The sequence below is a fragment of the Rhopalosiphum maidis genome, chromosome 4 (assembly GCF_003676215.2).
Source record: "Rhopalosiphum maidis isolate BTI-1 chromosome 4, ASM367621v3, whole genome shotgun sequence".
NCBI lineage: Eukaryota > Metazoa > Arthropoda > Insecta > Hemiptera > Aphididae > Rhopalosiphum > Rhopalosiphum maidis.
Window position 1 is genome coordinate 25567502 of NC_040880.1, and position 22289 is coordinate 25589790.

General features: G+C 23.1%; 1 protein-coding gene across 3 annotated transcripts; it reads left to right on the forward strand.

The window, feature by feature from the left end:
- The first annotated feature begins 1040 nt into the window (after positions 1–1040).
- LOC113550105 (serine/arginine repetitive matrix protein 1-like) lies at positions 1041–21035 on the forward strand. Of its 3 annotated transcripts, none has more exons than XM_026951743.1 (11): positions 1041–1237; positions 1666–1847; positions 5209–5310; positions 5379–5549; positions 7466–7656; positions 15866–15940; positions 16020–16245; positions 16310–16725; positions 17271–17377; positions 17433–17649; positions 20955–21035. In XM_026951743.1, exons 2-11 carry the CDS (start codon positions 1723–1725, stop codon positions 20981–20983), a joined length of 1659 nt encoding a protein of 552 aa, XP_026807544.1. In that variant the 5' UTR covers positions 1041–1237; positions 1666–1722; the 3' UTR covers positions 20984–21035. The 3 variants fall into 3 exon arrangements, with proteins under 3 accessions (XP_026807544.1, XP_026807546.1, XP_026807547.1); XM_026951745.1 differs by having other exon boundaries at positions 1043–1237; positions 17442–17649; XM_026951746.1 differs by lacking the exons at positions 5209–5310; positions 5379–5549 and having other exon boundaries at positions 1044–1237.
- The last annotated feature ends 1254 nt before the right edge of the window (positions 21036–22289 follow it).

Consider the following 22289-nt stretch of genomic DNA (forward strand, 5'->3'; position numbering starts at 1 on the left):
CCTTTAATACCTACTCAATGGGCAATGACTAATATTGATATCATTACAATTTCAAGGATGAGTATTGAGTTTCATTAACCAAAGTAATATTGTTAGGTACCTACTTAATCCTTGTAGATAATTTTTTATTTTTCACATAATTTAAAATATGATTAAGGTTTTATTTTTTTTAATAGAAAATGGTTAATCAACATTATTTAGGTATAAGCCATTAGGTAACATTTTATTGTATATACTTACTTATTATACAGTAGATCCATTATAAAAGGCTTTAATAATAGTGCTTTAATATTTTGTACCACGAGGCACGAATTAAGCTATATGATAAATTACATTAAATCGTACTTTATGGTATTTAATTTGCCATGTTTGGTTATTGGTTAATCATTGTTTATTTCGTTATAATTCTGTATAATATTGGTTATTATAATCATAAGCGTTGCGGGCTACGAGCCGTACCGAAATTTTTACATATTCTAAATTGTATACATTCTAAACATAACGATTTTTGATTTTTAAAAAATCATAAACATTAAATAGGTGAAAAATAACTGATACATAATGATAATAAATAATAATGAATGAAATGTCTTAAAAAAAATTGATAACATATTATGTCATATTACCATTACAGATTGCAAAATTGTATTAAACTGTGTTGGAAATTACAATACTTCTTATTCAATTAAAAAAAAAATATGTATCTGTTTTTAATCATATGAATGATTTATGCCTTAAATAGTGGGTGATTTTGAGTAGGTAAATTAAAGTATGTAATATTTTAATTGTTTCTTCCATCAGAGTTCAGGTTTCTTAATATTTATTGACTTAGCCCACCCTGCCATAAATGTCTGCGCACGCCTATGATTATAATAATATTATATTCGGAATTTCGGCAAGAGACACTAATATTCACGGAGTAATGTCGCGCGGGGAAAGTGTTTCACACGACATATTATCTACTATCTACCAATTGTCCAATTACTATAAGCAACATCAATAACTTCTGCGCACGGCATGACCCTAGTTGGCGGATTCAGGGCACACACTGCGCATAGTGATCCTGGTGCCTGGTCATACATCTGAAATCCGATTGCCTGATGCCTTACTAGGCCTAATATTTGATAAACAACATGGCGGCATTTATTGTCCGGTGCCCATGACTGCAACAAGTCGTGTGCCGTTCTAACTATAGATCGTTGCGTTGTTCGACGTTTTGAGTTTGAAAAAAAAATACGTGAGTTCAGATTAATTTATATTTTTATCGGTTCGTTTTATTGTAAATATTATATTTTAATATGGTGATCAATCTGGAAGGGTGTCGGATCAGTGTTTTGAAATGATTCAGAAATAAATTTTTGACACCGGCATTGGATTGCGCTCCACATATCAACCTACATAATTATTATTTATTATAATAATAATTTTTCAATACAATGTTAAATAATGCATCGTATTATTTAATAAATTATTAATATCCCATAACGTGCACTAATTTTTATGAATGCTTAATACTAATGACTGGTCGCGTACAGTAAATTATGTAATATTGTGCTCAGCAAATTAATGTTGTAATAATTTATTTAAGAAATCATTTAGCTCTATAGCCACTAGGTTAACATTGACTTGATGGTCGTTATGTGTCTTATCACATTTTTATTTTAGATTATTGTGTGCTATTTAAACTGAATTTGATTTGTGAGCTATACAAAACATTGGAGAATGCCTAAACGAGGAAAAGAACCGAGACCATCCAGTCGTCATTCTGGTGGTCGTTTTTCACCAACATCACAACCACTACGACAACCTAGAAATGATTATCAAATTGCAGGATCTTCACGTTCAACGTAAATATATTGAAAATACTCATACTTTTTTTATTTAAATTTTTATTATTTTTGCTTCAAGTATAGGTAATTTTACGTATTTACTTCACATATTTAACAACAATGTTTCATTAAAATTGTAGAATTTATTTTGTACTTATATTTGAACATAGTTATTAGTTAATTTTTTTTTATCTTTTATTATTTAATATGGAATTGACAAAATATTCTAGTTGGGAAATCGTCTAGTCTTAGAGGTAAAAAATTAATTACCAGAATTATGTTACAACAAAATTTGTGTTGATATTTGTGATTTATTTATTATTTAAAATTAGATCTAGTCTTAAAAATGTAAATATTATTTTTATATTTAAAGTAAGCATTCCATTTGGAATTCATAATATATTAGTACATTTTAAAAATCTGTAGGTATAAATTAAATTCATAACTGTTAAAAAAATGATAACATATAAAATTATATACAGATTTACCACATTGCATGTTTAGATGTACAGTAGAGTGTTGATTATTCGCACTAATTGGGACCAAAAAGGGTGCGGATAATCTAACAACCATAGAAAATTTTAAAACAAAGTTAAAAACTAATTTACTAGATATAATACTAAATATAATATTTATACATAACAAAAAGTATAATAAAAATATATGTAATGTATTTATTTGAAATAATAATCAATTTTTTTGTTGCTAAATTTAAGATTATGTACAAACATATTATTTACATTGAAGTGAGTTATAGTAGATAATAAAATAATCTCGCATTTCATTATATGTACACGATAAAAGGAACATAAAAAATGATAAAACTAAATTAAATTAAACTAAAAATAAATTTGTACACAATTTTGTAGTGCGGATAATCGACGCTCCACTATAAATTAATATTATACCAAAAGAATAATTTAGTTTCTTTTGTTTAAAGAAAATTTTATTAAAATATCAATAAGCATTTTTTAAATTATTTATTATACTATTATTTTTTATACATCTGAGTTATTCTATATTTATAGTTATTTTAATCTATTTAAATTTTAAAATAACTAAAATTGATGGCTAGTTATTATTAATAGATGGTTTGCAGTCATGTTGAGAATATTTCAAATGTATTCAGAATATGTAAATACTTGATATTGTTTCTGTTTGAAATATGTGTTTAATTACTATATTTCAAAAGTATTTGAAAATAAATACAAATACCTTTTAAAAGTATTTAAAATATTTTACAAATACTTTTATTTTATTTCAATAAATTTGATATTGGAATATCTGTATTTTTATCTTAAAATGATACCTACTTAGTTCTTATACTTCTTCATAAATATTGAAATTAAAAAGTATGTATTAACATTCTAAAATGAATTCAAGAATTTCAGACGTCACATATTCTTATATAGTTATTTCTTAATCTGGTTAAGCTAAATATGTATTAGATACAAATTTCAGCTATTTTGTTATCTGATTATTTGATAAAATTATATTAATTCTTAGCCATCATAAGATAATATTTTAGAAACAAAATTTAATGTAGTAAAATATAAAACTATTGGTCATTGTAATATAAAATAAATGAAAGAAAATATATAGTATTCTAAAATATAAATAAAAAGAAAACATTTTTAATTTGTCAAATGTATTTAAATACAAGACTGATGGCATGAAGGAACTTGGGTTTTGAAATTACTCTTTCGTAACGCCAACTTAATTTATTTTTATTTTCGCAACCTACATTACTTTATTATCCTAGAGGTGGCTGATTATACTTTTCAGGTTACCATCAATGCTAGCACTTAAACTATTGGTTTTGAGAGAGGGTGTAATAAGTTTGAAATGCAAACGTCAGGAATGTACTACTGTTACGTTTGCGACCAAAGGAATATTGAGGTCTTAGTATAGAATACAATTAATTGATCATCAATGAGTCACCTATGACTACCCTACTGAACTCTGATTGCTTGCGAAATATACTGTGTAAAACCGAATAAAATAAATTTAAAAAATGTATAAACAATATAATTTATTATGTTATAACATTTTTGCTAATAGTGTATCCTTTGTGTTCTGCTGGCAGTTATGAACAGGGTAAATGGAAGTGCCGTATTAGTAGTTAGTTGATTATAAGTATAGTTGACTATATAAAATAAACAATTTTTTTCTTAAAGATTTTTAATTTTATTTTTTGTTATATTCAAACAATATTAATCATATGGACTTGAAATTCCGTTATAAGTTAAATTATCTTCTATATTCATAAAAATTTTAAAAATATTTAGCCTAATTTTAAGCAATTTTATACTATTCTATGGTACTTTGGAATTCATTTAAATTGTAATAATAATAATTATGTATGATAAATATTAATTATTATAGAATTGCATTATTATTTTTTTTTTCTAAAATTAGTTTAACTTCCCAAATTTGAAATTTCTAATAGTAAAATAAATTATATAATATCCAAATATTCTTACGAATAGAGACTACTACACTACCGAGAATCATTTTTTACAAACAATGTTATTATATCAATTCAATGACGATATATGCTCAAATTTCAAAACATACTATTTAGCAACTTACCCCGTTTTATTTTTATTATTCATAATTATCAATATTTTAATGTCAAACTTACAATAAAAAGTATGGAAATCAAACGAGTATGATATTTTAATAAAAAAAATCCATACTTATTTTATAAATAATTTCTCAAACATCACTTTAGTAATACTTCTACTCAATTTTCATAATTTGTAGTTAAAGGAAATATTTACCATATATCTAGCAAATAATGTTATAGTACTTAAAAATATTACTTGATTGTTTATCATTAATGTATTAACATTAATTATTAGTAAATAATGCTATTTACTATTAAATAACTCTTACATATACATATAATTTGTATCAACTATATGAATTGTGTATAAACTTAACAATCTGTTTTTGCTTGTAAGAATTGAAACTAAGATAAAATACCATTTCTGAATCAGTGTAAATTTTTTTTTATTTAATACTTACATACAATTTTTTAATGTCATAATTCTTATATATTCTATATATTCATAATAATATGTATATTTTAAAACAGAAATTTTGTTTTTAAACATTTTTATTTTATTTTTTTGTTTTATCATTTTGGTATTATTATCATTGTACTCTAGTACTAATTCATCAAAAGTGTGCAAACAATTGTATTATTATTTTTTTTAATCTTGAGTTGAATTTAACACTAACTAAAATCTTGTATTTTATGAAATTTGTAATAATTATTACTGAAATTTATTTTATCATTAAAAAGTTATAGTGAAAAATATTTACTGATAAATATCATATTTGAAATATGATAATATCATTGATATTTGTATAGGTGTGATTCTACTTCTGGAAGAAGATCACCTCATACCAAAGATAATAACAAAAAATCTAATGGAAACGTAAATCCTGGAAATTCTTCTAACAGAATACTTGTGTTAGTAATTATTTTAAACATTAAGGGGTTTTTGTTTACACTAAACTTAATATTGTGTGTCACTTTAGGAATTTAGTTAATAGTCCAATCATATTAACTGATGATGATGACGATGATGACAATGTATATAAGAATTTAGATACTTCTGTGAATTTATTTCGAGAAAATGGAAATAAATTGAAACCTGAATCAGGCGAAGGTGCAAGCCTTGTGAAACATTTCGTACCTTCTGCTGATAGGTATGGCTTATATGTGATAATATTGTGTGTAAAATGAGTGTGTAATATCTTAAATTAAATGTTAAAATCATAAAGAAAATATTAGTAAAATAACATTTTGTAAAACAAAACAAATGAATCTTAATTAAATAAAAACCTAAATATTATGTTTCATACTTAAAAAATTTAAATTAGGTATCTTAAATAAAACAAAAATCATGCAAGCATCACATTCTATACATCACTATGGTAATCATTTTTATAAACGATGGTTTTTCATAAAGAGAAGTTATATTTTATAAATTTATTAATCAATAATCATATATTTATTTATGATGTGTATTGTATAATAACCATTATTTGAACATTGAACTTTAATAACATTTAAGTAATTTATAGGCTGACTGGTAAATAATCTAAATTTATTCAAATTGGAGTATCTAGATTTCTAGAATGTAGATACTGGTATACTTTATTTAATTACTTAACTATCTAACCTAATATATGAAAAACATAAATTGGCATTTATTATAATTTATAATAATAAATAAAACTAAAAACAATAAAGCAAAGAGATTATGGAAAATATTAATTCTGTTATATTTAAATTATATGTATAGGTAATTAGTACATTTTGGATAATTTTATAAGGATTTTGGAGACACCTATGCAATATCCTTATTTGCAATAAAAAGTAGGAATTGCATAATAGGGAATTTTGATATATTTAATAAGCTTTTTCATATTAAAGTCTGTTATAACTTCATATAATTAGTTTAGTGAACGCTAAATAAATTAGAACCTATAACCCATTTATCTGTTATTTGTATTTGTTATTATTTTAGTGTAGGTTCTATACTTTTATATCTAAATCTGTGTTTAATATCAATATATCATTAACAATGCCCTTTTAAGTCATTGATCATCCGGTATTTTATCTTTTATGAGATGAAGTATGTATATCCAAACTATTGTTCATAGACAAGTTTTTACGGGGCCCACTAACAGCTTATAATCAAATAACAATCTTTTTTGTGGATTCTATGGAGTTAAATGTTAGTGTTAAAATTAATGAAGGATAAAGCAAATTTTAATGGCAATTACATTTTGACTTGTCGTTAAGGTGTTAGAAAGTATTATATGACTCATTAAAATATACCATAACTTTTACAGTTACAGAACTTATTTTTATTCAAATGTACCTCATTTATATTAAAATTTTTCTAAATTCATTATTTGTGAATAAATAAATTGTTTTTTATGTAAATTACTTACATAGTAATATTATAATGAGTACATATAAAAATTAATATTTGGAATGCAAAATAATTTTTATACTTCACAATTAATGAAAATATTTAAATTACTGGTATTTTTAGGATTTTAAAAATATAGAGGTGTATTGAACATTAAATAATCACAGCAAATATTTACTTTAATACATTTTATTTGAGTTATTAATAACAATAATCTGGAGTTGACTAATTTGTTCTTTTAAACCTTTTTTCATTGTGTTACATTAAAGTTAGAAGATAAGTACTGTGCTGTTTATGGTATGTAAGCACAACATTGATTATTTTAATAATTTATGAAAAACTCATCCTTACTGGTAACTTATATTGATGTAATTTTTACTAATTACTACTATCTTAATTTAGGGTGATAATTAATTTATTGAATCTTATTTTAATTATAAATTAAAATTTGTATTAATTATTTTTTATTATATGATATTTATACATTCAATTTAAGCATAATCTAATTGATAGAGTCTGTAGTTATTGCAAAGAGGATAATGGTTTTTATTTCTTTTTAATTTGTGATAATATATACTTTTGAAGTGAAAAATAATATTTTAGTGTATAATAATATGTGTATGAGTATTATATTTGTATATATACATATATATAAGTATCTGTTTGTATATTTATTAATAGGTACCACATGTCACAGAGTGCTCCTGAAAAACCAGTGTTTAGAGGACCAGAAACTGATGTATTGCATGATCTTGGAAATGACAAATTAAAAATCATTCGAGTCCAAATGATACGAGCTGACATTCAGCAAAACGATTCATTTCGTAAAGCTTATGTAGTTGAAGATTCAGTAGCTGGAAGTAGATCAAAAGGTAGGTGATATTTATGATAAAAAAGGTATTTTTCTACTGCAACAAGTTAATATATATTAATTAATATCTTAATGTTTGTATTCCCAATCAATTTAAATTACTATAAACCCTTAAAAATCCATTATGAATGAAAAATATTGGTTTTTAAAAAATTATTTTATTATTTTATAACTTAATATTTATTCTCAATAAAATTATAAAAAAAAAATACAGCGAAGAAAACATGATTTTTTACATTTTTAAATCGATTTTTTTTGTTTTTTGTATTGAAATTTTATTGTTTTATGTTAACAAAACTTGTTTTATAATATTATTTTTGTACTTTTATTCAAATCAAATTTTTACATTAACTTTCTTGTGTTATTTTATTATTTAAAAAAATATTCTAAAAACAGTTTATAATATGTTATAAAGATATGTCAATCATGGCCTGTTAGCCAAATCTAATTCACAATCATATTATAATAACTGTTCCACAGAAGTATTCTCTATAGTATATTAGCTATCTTCTTGCACTTTATTACCTATTAAAATGATTTCTTATGTATGTGAATCAAACGTTTTTGAATTCATTATTTAATATTCATCATTCATAGACAACACGACATTCCTTTGATACTTTTATAGCTGTCTTTGTGCGCTTTGTTGCCCTTAAAAAACCACCTCTTATATTGTAGTTTTTAAAATTTATTTCATTGTTAATTGATATTTTAGACATTCTCAGTCCTTATCTAACCTACTGTGTTGTATCGTCCATCCATGCTATTACCTAGTTTTGTTTAGTGTTCTTTCTAACTTTTTCTTCTATGATGTTCAATAGTTTTTAACCTTTCTCTAAGATTTGGCTATTAAATTCAAAAATAATGTTTCAAATCCAACTGGTAGTCCCAGAGATTTGCACTTCCAAATAAACTCTTCAGTTTTATTATATTTGTATAGATTTAAATCAAGCCATTAAGAGAACACAACAATTATTGTTAAATATATCGTGATATACTCCTCTATATATATCCTACTAACTTTAAGGAGTATATTTTTTCCAATTCTTTGGCCATAAAAAATAATTTTTATTTGCCTACGGCAGGAATTATTTTCTGGGGCTCAATAATTTTATACTGTATTTTGGGGTAACACAGCACAAGGGTCCAGGCAGAAATCTCAGCCCTCCGACCCTGGCCTATGGTAAAATAATTTTGTTATCATTTTCATAAAAGATAAGTTAATTTTAAAATTTGATTATTGTATTTATCAATAACATCACGGTTTAAATAATTCTTATAATTAATTATCTTTATTCCTTTCAGGAAATACTAGCTTAATTTAGGATCTAAATGTAATGCTTTTGGTAAGAAATTATATTTGTTTGTTTTATTGTTAATAAAATGAAAAGTGAATTATTCTTTTCGAATACTGAAGTCATTCAAAATATTCGATTAGTTATTATAGTATCAGGTGTATTCTCTACAAATGGAATTCTGTTAAAAACTTTTTGGATTTTAATTTAACTGCTTAGTAATTTTTACTTTTAATTAATAATAATAATTATAGTAAATGATTTATTACATGGAACTAAGTCCTCCAGGTACACATGTTTAGAATATACTAATTGCTGTGTATTTAAATTTTATAATTGTGTTTTTAAGTCTGTATACTCTAGATTGAGTTAAGAGTCTTACATGAATTACTTAACATAATACACAGCTATTGATGAATTATGAAAAGTAATGTGTACTATTAAAAACAGATCAAATTAATTTTTTTAATATGAAATTTATTTCAATATAAATAATTATCCTATTAGCTGTTTAAAATAAAGAATAATTAAAGATCCAAAAGGTTCTATGTTATATCAGAGTGCATCTATATTTAAAGAAGAAATGCGAAATCCCAGTGTATTGATCAAATAATTATTTTAGTAGTCTCATCTTAAATTTTTTATATTTTTACATATGTAAAGAAAAATATAATTTAAAACTAAATATTTTCATAATTTTTATTAATTTAATAACTTATTTATTTACAATGTACATTTTAATTGTAAATTATCTTTTTATTAAGTAGTGTGAAATAACTTATATTTCCGCTATAAGCAATTATTTAATTTAAATTTAAGAATTGAATTATTATTTTTATACATCAATTCTAAATCAACTTGTTATTTATAAATATTATATTTTCTACATAGAAATTTTGTTCAAAACATACTTTTGATATTTAATTTAATTTTAAATTTCAGTTACAATTATTAAACCTAAATAGAAAATAATTTTTAAACAAACTTTTCGAGGAGACATTAACAACCTGTTTGTATCAACATAAAGTTTTAGTTGAATACAGGTCTTATTGAAATTTTACTCCGTTGTGGGTGGTTATGTATGGATACATATAATTTTGTTTCCTTAAAAATATTACCATTTCTATTAATGAAATATTGGCAATATAGTACATACCACAAAAAACACAAATATACATAATAAAAATGTCAATGTTTCTAATGACACCTAAGTTTAATATTTGTAGACAACAGGTTTTAACAATATAGTTCTATTCATTTAAATACCCATTTTATTTTTAATGCTATAATTTGTGATACTTTTAGTAAATATAATAAATATATTTTATTGAGATAATGATAATTAAAGATAATATTTGATCAGGAAAGCAATAGAAACTAGATTCCAAAGATGTCAATAATCCAATACTGCAATATAAGATCCATCAGAATTATGATTAATTATGATCATACCTGTAAAAGTGTGTTAGAAAAAGTTAAAGTGACTACAAGTGTTTACTTAGTACCAACAATTGAATGTGTTATTATTATATCTATCCTATATTATATATATATTATTATTACTTTTTTTGGTACTTGTTTGTTATCGTCCCATTACTAAGTGACATTACATAAGAAGTTTTTAATTTAAAATGTCAACATTTTTCTGTATCTCGATATCTTCCGTGTAGGTTTAAGTATGTAATTTATTAATGGAAAAAAGGGTAAATACTTCTTTTAATATTTGATATTATATTTTATTATATTATAATTTATAATATTACTATATTAGTAAGTTGTTGGCTTGTCTCTATATTATGTGTATAAACCATTTATCATAAAATCATTATTTGTTTATTTGTCTTATTTTAAAATATTGTTAAAAATTATGTTAATGAGATATAACAAAAACATAATGTTAAAACAAATAAAGTTTGTGACATTTAAGAAAATTGTCTAGTTTTTTTTTATGTGTCATGAAATATTAATTATTAACTATGCTTCTATTAATCTGTAAAAAATAAATTATTATTCACATTTATTTGAAACTTATACCGATATATAAAAAATATAGTACAATGGTGACCTGGAATGGGTTATACAGTGAGGTTGTGGAGAAATAACAAACAATTACTCCTTTTTTAATTCCTAATTTATCAAAATGTACTATTCCTTCTATATAAGATTTTATATTTTATTTTTAAGAATAATTTTTTTTGAAATTGATTATGTATTTTATTGTATTGAAAAGACTAGTGTATTCAATACAATTTGAAGTAAACTAGTGATTTTGTTCTCAACTTTTTTTGATCTTATGTTTAGTGATCCGTTCAATGTTATATAACTATATTTTTAACATGTTCACTGCTATATGACTACTGGTATCCGCATAATATCAGAATATAAAAGAATTTTTACGGATGCAGGTGATCACACCTTTTATTATCTACAATCCATATGACCGTGGCTATAATAATCACATCTATTAGTAAACATGAATATTTTCTTAGGCATCAAACTAATATTGAATATTTTTTGATGATGAGAAATATTTATATTGAGTGATTAATCAGTTGCTTAAACATATTATGTTGTAAAATTTGTAATACTTAACTATGCATCAAATTTTATTATATAACAATTTTATAAAACAGAATAATATAAAAAAAAAAAATATATTTGCCCTTTAATTAAGTCATCCGCTGGCTGTCAACGTCTTAAATTTAAATTATAATTTTATGTTAAAATATTTTCTAATTTAGGTTAACTTAACTTGATGAAAATTTCATTATACCTTTACCTATTTTAAATAAAGAAAGAAATAATTTGTATATAATTGTATTTACATAAATACAATATAAAGAGAATGTATCTACTGGATAATATTCTATATGATGAATATAGTTTAAAGAATGTCAATTTGCCTAGATAATAATTCATAAAAAATGTGATTTCAGAAATAAATTATTTTAATTTAGATAGAAATATAATTTCTGTTGATCTAATCAATATGAGTAACAGTGTGTTATCATAGAATTATTACTGTGGATAATCCTTATTTCAAATTTATTTTAATTCTAGAATCTTTATTTAATGCTATAACATTGGTGCCGATATCAGTTTTAATTTTTTAACACCCTCCTAAATTAGATATTGCATCTGTAAAACTTATACATAGTTTATTGGCACCACTGACTATATAATAATGCGTTGACATCTGAAATAAATTTTGATATAGTATAGTTATGAAATGCAAATTTTATAAATATGTTTTCTGTATTATGATTTAAAATTAGAATGTTCATTAAATATTGAAATATTGTTAGTTGAAAAATGATAAGCCATTTAGTAATGAACAACAAGCTTTTTCAATAAATTATTGTTTTATAAACAATAGTTATATGGCTGTTCATTGATTTAGTGTTTATTTTGTATTCATTTCAAACTTTAACAGCATGATATCCTGTACGAAGATGATAGAAAGAAGTGATGGAGGTCATTTGAGGAAATATTTTTTATTTTAAATAATTGGTATGTTTGTACTTCTTTTTAATAAATTAACAATTCATTTCCATTTGCTTTTTATAAATTTTTAATTAAACTTTGAAAGTAGGAATTTTTAGTGCCCTACCCTATATATATATATATTATATATAATATATGATATATATATATATACCATTAAATCATATAATATGTTGAGTAATGGTGCAGATTATCAATGCTTGATGATAATAATAATACAAAATTCAAATTGATTAATAATCATTATATTTCCTTTAAAATTATGTTTTAAATTAACAAATTTATACATAATTATTAATCATATTGAATTGTGCATTATTATGTAATTATAATTTATAGTTAAGTTAAAAAAAAAATAAAAGATTGTTAAAAAGATAAAAATAATAACATTTGGATTAAAAAATGTTACTAAAGAGAATTAATAAACTACATAAAATATTTTAATATATTAATTATTTATAAAATAACTATTATTAAACAAAATATATTCATTTATAAAATGTATTTTATTTAATTTATTTTTAAAAACTAATAATTAAAGTTAAATTTGACTAGAAATCAAGTAAAAGCATTATATATTTAGTTGTACCAAAATTACATTATACACTATTTGTAAAGTTGTGCATTGAGTATTGACATGTAGAATATGAAAATATATTAAAATTAATATAATTGGTAAGATTAATGACCAACTTTATTTTAGTAAAATTATAAACATAAACTTTATATATAATAATTTAAAACCTCAGTTTACTTTAAGCAGTGTATTTAAACAAAAATTTAAATTAATTAAAAAAATATATTAAATTATATTATCATAATAATTAATAGTTTAAAACTAGTGTCATTGGTCATACTTATCTTATATAACAATTAATTGTATATATTTTTTTAAACCAATTAGAATAATTAAATAATTGTAGTCTATACCAATATTTCAACAGAATAAACTATTATTACGTGAAATAAATACATTTTTTGTCTATTTCATTAAATACTGTATATTGTAAACTTATTGAAAACTTTTCATTTTTTTTTTATTTTTTTTTTGACTAACGTAAAATGTTACCTGCATGTATCTATTATATTCAAATTTCAAAGTAGTCCCTAATATTTATATTAAAATATACCAAGTTAATTAATCAGTTAAACTGAAAAATATAGTATTGCTATTGTAAAATTGGATTAATCTTATAAATTTATAAAAATTGAAAATCATATAAATACCATTTTATTTAATTGGAAATAATAGTCTATAATAAAACATCAAAATTAATCTAAAATTATACCTAAGAATTTATTAAACAAACATATTTGATTGTATACATATCTAATATCTTTAGAAAATGAGATCAATAATTTATTTTATATTTACATTTGTACATTACATAAAAATTGGATTATTTTAATGAATTTACGAGTAAATCTTTAATTATATTATAATTGGTTGTTGCTAACTTTTATATCATAACTCGTACATGAAATATGTACCTTTAAAAAAAATGAAATCCTCTACGATAATATATTATTATTAAATATTTTTTCGAACTAACTAACATCCATTTACACAATGTGATAAATTTAAATTATATACTCGGTTACCTATTTTTATATGAATATCTGAATATAATTTTTTAAATTCTTTGCTATATTTCATTAATTATTATGTGAATTTGTTTTATAATTATAATTATAATATTATATTATATCAGTCTATAATAATCTAGGAAACATTTCTGTTATTTGGCATGTACTAAAAAATTCTTAATCTGTTGATTGTTGTCAATAAATTACTATTCAAATGAGATAATTATAGCCATGATTGTTTTACTTAATATATTTCTTAAAGATGGAATTTTGAAAATTGAGGTAAGACAATTTGCACTTTTGGTTTAGTGAAAATTATTGGGCTAATAAATGTGTAATAAATTAGTAGGCCATTATGAAAATTTCTTAAGGTTTTAACTATATTACTTATATTGTTTGATATAATCTTTGTCATAAAGGGTTATAACTTGTTATATAGATTTTTAGATTCTGAGCGGAGTGATGAATTCATAAATTTTATAATAATTTATTTTAATTTGAGTGTATTGTATACACGAATAGTTGAAAAAATGCTTCAAAACTTTAAAGGTGGTTCTTGACAGAAAATTGGATCTAGTTTATGCTTTAGATAAATAATATTTAAAAATTCCCAATATTTTTCATAAAAATCGTTGAAAACAAATAAGAAATTAAAGAAAATTAGAAATATCAGTTTTCAATAAAAGAAATTTTGTTTGTTTGGTATAATTAAAAAATGAATAAGATACTTATAATTTTTTACCAAATATTTATATCAAAATTTCCTACACATAGTATAATATTGAGTAAATATTAATAATTTTCTAAAAAGTTTTTTTAGCTATTTATAAAATTGTTGCTTATTAGTTTTTTAATTGTGAACTAAATGTGGGTCAAAATAAATGGTTTCATATAAGTTTTTCATTTAGCAGTTATGAAATATCAAAAATACATTGTCACAATATTTTTTAAAAGCATTTAAATTAAGAATTTGTATGAAATGTATTAGAACTTTTAACCAAGAGTCTTTTGTAGTAAACAATTTATACAATTCTTTTTCATAGACATTTCAATTTCAAATATGAAAAAAATAACATATTTTTATAATAAATAATGTTAATTATTTTTTAATAATTAAAAAATATTAACTGTTGGAACTTAAAACTTTCACGTATGATATAAAAATTAAAACTAATATATATTAAAAATTCAGTTACTTAAAATGGTTTTGTACCATGACGCAAAGTCATTTCATGTGTTAATGCATTTTTTAATTCCACAAATCTATGATAGAAATGATTAAAATCAAAACTTAAAATGCCATAAAAGTGTCTGTTAAGGGAGGTTTCACTGTAGAATAATTATTAATAATATAATAAATTCAATCTTCTTGCCAAAAATTAAACAAATCTAATGTAATATCCATATCAAAATAAAAAAAATATCACAATAATAATAATTTATTTAGTGATATAGACTAATTAACTGTCTCCGCTCAGAATCATTTTTTGTATATAATGATATATCATTAAATTTAAATTTAAATTTAACACACCTATAATAGTAACCCACTCGACACTTATAGTAGAGTGATACTCGCTAGTGTAAAATATTTAAATAATTTCATTTTTTTACCAACTAGGTTATATAATACATAATTGATACATTTCAGACTTGTTCTAATAGTTTTAATTAGCATTCGTGTTGCCACAAATGTTGTAAACAATTTTATTTTAAACATTTCTTTACAAAATTTAATGGCACAAATTTTTCACTATTACTTTTATTATAAGTAAATAATATATAATAATAATGTAGATATTTTTATTTTACTTTGAATCATAGATAAAAACCATCAAAATTTTGAAGAACGACAAGTTCATTTTAATCAAAATAATCAACAGATACTTTATGATAACGGTATGTTAGTATAGATTGGTAATATGTATAAAATTTAATTGAAACATATATATTTTTATTGTGAATATTTATATTTTAGATAAAAATTATGGAATGCCTATGAGTCCAACCAGGTTAATGTCTCGAGATCAAAGTTTATCCCCACGTCTTAATATGGTTCGTCCACCATCTCCTCCTTTACCTTATTCTCCTGAACGTGATCATTTCAATTCTGACAACAATATGTTACGCAGAGATAGACCAAAACGCTCCCCGGAAAGAAATGTCCATGATCGTCCACCAAGGCCAGAACATTTTTTGGAACAGTAAATAATTAATTCTTGATTAATATTGCATGTTTGTGGAATTTATCTGTATGGTACTTTTTAGACTTAAGATGGAGAACTTTTCTTCTGGTCCTCCTCCAGAACCTAGATCACCAGAAATGCGTTTTAGACCAGGTGATCATAATAGACATCGTTCAAAGGATGACCCGATTCATTATGAAGAACGTCCCAGACACAGTGGATCTCCTATATATTTTGAGAATCATTACCAGTACAACAGAAGTATGTCACCTAATAACCGACCATTTTCTCCTAATCATGAACAACAATTGCCAATTACTCCACCGTCATTACGTGAGCTTTCTTCCCCTTTGAGAGATCGTCCACCACACCCTAATGAGCGTCCTCGAAGAAGACGCACACCACCGCCTAGACGGGATCGTTCAAGAGAAAGACGACGTCGCATTTCACCTAGAAGAAGAACACCACCACCAGTTCGTTCACCTATAAAGCGTAGAGGTTAGTATACAGTCAATACAAATGATAATAATTCATTAAATTTTTAACAATATATCAACAAATTGTATTTTCATTGTTTTACTTTATTAATTATTTATATATACTTCAGGTAATTATAAGCAGTGGTTATAAATACTAGTATTTATAATTAATGATATAAGATAAATGTAAATCCGTTTTTGTAATACAGTGAAATTTACTAGTTAATTATAAATATAGTGAAATTTCCATGTAAACTTTCAATGAAGTCAAATAAACAACAAAATAAATTTGTAAAATGGAAGTTTGTTGTATAGAAGTTTCACTGTATCTTCATGAATTGAATAACAGTAAAATAATATATTATATATATATAATATTATTAATATATTTTATATTATATTATTCTAATCTGCAATTGTATTGGTGGTATCCACCAAAGAACTAAAGTAATTCCACTTTTTATGAATTTTAAATTTTTATTTAAATCAATTATTTTATAAAAATGTTCAAATATTATCAATTTTATTAACTTTTTAATATTGTATACTGTGTTGTATTATTAGAAATTGGTAAAAAACGAGGACCTATTAAAACTCAGGAAGCACGAAAACGAGAAGCCAAAGAAAGAAAAAGACGATCTCAATCCAAGCCAAAATCTGCTACACAACAAGTAATTATACTTAAAAATACTATTTGTTTAAATGAATTTATACTATTATTTTTAGGAACATCAGCAACAACAAAATCCATTCCAGCAACCTCAACCACAACCTATGTATCCGCCACCACCTCCTCCTGGAGTTGTTCGAATGCCACCGAGACCTTTCCCTCCAGGACCCATGATGATTCCATTGCGACCACCTCCCTTCCCACCACCAATGGGAGCATGGAGGCCACCACGTCCACCAATGCAGGCGCCTCCTTCTGGTTGGCCATATCCACGTAAGTTTCATAACTCAATAACTATTTATATGTAACAAACCATATCCTTTTACATGTTTCATTAAAATAATAGGCAGATTTTTTAGTTAATTTATATAATAAATATGAGTGTAGTTGATGTTTATGGTAGATTGGAGAAACTTTCATTACAGTTTACCTAATACTTATGAATTATGGTCTTTAAAATTAATTATACTTTTTTGTGCAACTTAGCAATTCTATAATGATAAACTAATGATAAACTATTTCTATTACTATTTAACTATGATAAACAATGGAGTTTTTAACAGTCTGAACCAATTTTTAATTATTTTAACTAAATTTCTAAACGTCATTGGTATTGTGTTAGCATAATAAATGAATCAGTGTTTTATATAACATATTATTGTAATTTATTATTAATTTAATTGTCAAATGAGTGAGACTAAATTAGAGGTAAATAATTTATGAGATATATCTTCATCTCACCTACAATGTGCCTTCTATAGCCAGTTAATCTAACCTAATATTTTAAGTAATGTTCACACATCAAAAGTGCGCGAATTTCAAATGTATATAATCGGTAATGAATGTAATTGAATAATCTTGGCTTGTAATAAAAAAAAGGCGGTAAAATGGTTACCTAACAATAATATCGATTTTAAAATATCCCGCCAACGACTGCCTTGTGGTAGGGGAGTCACCAACCGCACATTCGCAGATAGGCCCTGACAGTGCTGAGTATACTGCATAGAGATTTCATCATCATGCAGCTACTCTCTTTAGTCTTTAGAGTTTTGGCTACTATTTTCAAAGATCTAATAATAATAGCTCTGTATCCTTACCATTCAATTAGTTATTTCCAATCTCCTTAATAATTGTCTTATTTCAGCAATCCACTGTTTCTTTGGCCTACCTCCAGTTTTTGTTACTATCCAGTATCCTAATTACTTGAAGCTTTGGAATTTCTCAAACATTTCCTCATTTGTTTCTAGACTAATTTTTTTTATTTCATGAATGAGTATTGATATTTCATAGTTAATCTATCGTTTCCTTATTTGTTCTAACCAGATTCAGATCCAATTCATAAATTATATTGTATAGTTCAGAACTATTAATTCTGGTCTGTTCGGTACTACCTTATAAGTTCAGTTTGTAGTCCGTAACCTGGCTCTCCAGTTCTAAAGCAGACTTATGTATGTTGATTTGTCTAATGTTAAAACTAATTTGTTATTTATATTTGATAGTATTTTATTGTTATTTTCCTGCCATCAACTCAAATAAAATTTATCACCCTGCTATCAGGTAATAGTTTGTTATACTTATATTTTTTATAAAGTGTTTCAAAACTTTCAATTTATGATAAATAATAATAATTATAATAAATTATTTGCAATAAATAATAGCATAGTTAACAACTAATATTTCATAGTAATTAAAAAAATAAAAGACAGTTTTATAAAGATATTTTATTTATTTTAACAATAACTTTTGTCGTAATACCAGTATTAAATAATGCAGGAAATAACTTATTAAAATTCATTTTTAACAATATTTTAAAATAAAATAATACTTTTTGTAAGATTTGTAAGAAACTTACAATTAAATATAATATAGTGACAAGTTGAAAACATACTAACACAATAACCATAATAAAATACAATTTCAAATATATATAAGGTATTTACCCTTTTTTCTTAAATATATTACATACCAAACTAACCTATATGTAAGATATCATAGAAATGCAAAAATATCGATTTTAAATGCAAGCTGCCGGCGTAAGATTACCTAGTGACGGGTGATAAATTTTCTATGGATTGGTGACAGGATGATTACAAACAAGTAGCTATTTGAGTTAGTGCTGAATATAATTAAAATGTACAGTTTTTAATCTAGTTTATTTTTAACATCAAATATATTTAATAATAAATATTTTAATTTGTTAAAGCAATGATAGTAAAACACTAACATTAATACCAATGACGATTTACATTTTGCTATAGGCTATAGCACTTTATATTTGCATGTAAAATCTTAGACTTTGATAGCATAATTTATTATAAATTAATTTACAACTAATAATTTTTTTTTTATTGTTAATATATACTTAATTATACTTGCATGTTAATTTTATCATCATTACTTTCTTAATATATAAATATGACAAATATGTATCTTAAATACTTATATAGTTAAATGATAATACATTTATTAATTATGCTAGTAATATATTTTTTAGAAGCAAATTAAAATTCACCATTTTAATTATTATATTTATAACTGATAATATATGTAACGCATATTCATTAAATTCCAAAATATTCTAAATATTACTACAGGAAATAAATTATTTTGACAAATTTCTTAGCAGTTCTCTTCTTTAAATTTATAACAATTTATGATAATTTTTAAAAAAAATCTATCTGTAAATATTAAATAATAAAACCACTTTTTTAAACCTTTATAAAAAAATTCAAAATAATTTATTATGCAAATTTTTCACATATTGTTATGTTTCAATGTACACTTAATAATTTTATAATATTTAATTTGTTTTTGTGATTAAAAATTCTGTTTACTAAAATAATATAACTATTCTGTATACATATTTTTCTATTTGGCTTGGTTATAGTTGTGGTGGGTCAAGCTAGTTTTGATGTCTATAGACTTGTATTCTCACACAAATAGTTACTAATTGTTAAATAAAAGTAGAAAACTCATTTAAATATATTACTTGAAGTTGTTTTAAAAATAGTTATATTATTTGAAAATTATTCCTTAATTATTGGTTATTTTGATATTTTTTTATTTTAATTTTTTAAATATATATTCGTTCTATTTCCATTTTGTCAAATTAATGGTAAATTTAATGATAAAAATAATAATTAATTAAATATCTATTAAATTAATATTACTAGTAACTCCTAGGCTTAATATTTATTGACTAAATATGTTTCACCAAGAATAACATTGCATTGCAGTTAATTGGCATTTATTTTTAGGCTGTATTTACAAACATTTATTTTTGATCTATGCAAAAAATTAAATAAAAAAATCATAGCTTATTAAATCAGATTACACTTATATTATTAGTTTTTACTACTTATTGTGTTAACTTTTAACAAACACTATTGTGAAAGCAGTTTTACTTACCTATAGTTATTAAGTTTAATTTAATAGTTATTAATAACATTTGCCACCCAAGTTATTCACTAACATAAAAATATGCTAGTGATAAAACTTAAGTGTGTACACTATTATGGCTATACATTTCATTTCTTTTAGTTTTAAATGTTATTTTAATATTTTGAATATTTTTACAGGCCCAAGGCCATACTACTTCCCCTACTAAAAGGAGTGGCTACGAATATTTAGATTTTAATATTTTTTAAGTGTGTGTATTTCAAAAAAAAATGAGTTCAATGATAAATCAATTCCCAAATAATTAATATTTTATCAATACTTGAAAATCATAGTATTGATATGAAATTATTTATAATTATAATAACTATGTTTTTATCTTACATACTCAATATTTATTAAAACTTTAATTATTATACTTATTATTGTGATCTTGAAAAAAAAAAATAATCAAATTAAATATTTCAGTAAAAAAAGCTGAAAATTAGATTTACAGTTATTTTTCAATTGTATTTCTATTGATATTACTTAATTTTAGCTTAAATTTATGTGTTATTTAATAATTTCACAAAAATAGTGTGACGTGATTAAATTATATTAATGTATAATTTAAGTATTTATCACTAATTTTGTGACATAAAATTAAATTGACAGTATATGTGTTATATGTGTGTGACATTATTATATAGAACACTGATAGACAAAAAAATTATCAAGTTTAATTATTTTAAAATTTTACAAAATCTAATGTGTATAAATTTCTATAATAAATTTATTATGTTTTCAAAAATGTTAGCATGACATCCAATTATTATACTTGTAAGTTAGATAAATAAGTTGATAAACAATCTTAAACTATTAATAATATTAAATTCACACATGTAAATCAATTTCTTTTTTCAATAGAATCTTACAAAATGAAAACATTTCCCTAGAAATGAATTTCAATTATTTAACTATGAAGATATAATTTTTTTCAAATTTAATAAAATTTATTTAAAAAATAAATATATATTACATTAAATTTGAATGTTGTCGTACCTAACCATTTATTTAGTAGTATTATTTAGTAAACTAGTAAACATAATTGTCTTGTATTATTATAATATTATATAAACAGGATTATTCAATTAAACATTACAATAATTGGCATTATATATTTTAGTAGATTAAGAAATTTTCAATGGAGTTTTCTTCATTTGTTTAGTATTGAGTGATCCTATTTATATTCTGACAAATAACTATGCTGTTTTAATTGTTAATACAATTTATTCTGCATGACTTAAATTTATTTTATTTGTAAGTTAAATAGATCATTTCATTATTAATAAATGTTAACTTGTGTGAAATTAGGTAATTCTTGTTTGATTGCTGCAGTGTCACAAATATTTTAAATATTAACCAAAACGTCTCATAGATCTTAACTAGCACGACAAATATATTTTCATTTACGTGCAAAATCAAATTTCAATAGCATCACATCACAATTCGAGCTCAAAAGTTAAATATTCGCTATT

Coding starts and splice junctions, on each gene's coding strand:
- LOC113550105 (XM_026951743.1), top strand. CDS start 1,723: ATGCCTAAACGAGGAAAAGAACCGAGACCATCCAGTCGTCATTCTGGT. Junction 1,848..5,208: donor GCAGGATCTTCACGTTCAAC/GTAAATATATTG, acceptor ATATTTGTATAG/GTGTGATTCTACTTCTGGAA. Junction 5,311..5,378: donor TCTTCTAACAGAATACTTGT/GTTAGTAATTAT, acceptor GTGTCACTTTAG/GAATTTAGTTAATAGTCCAA.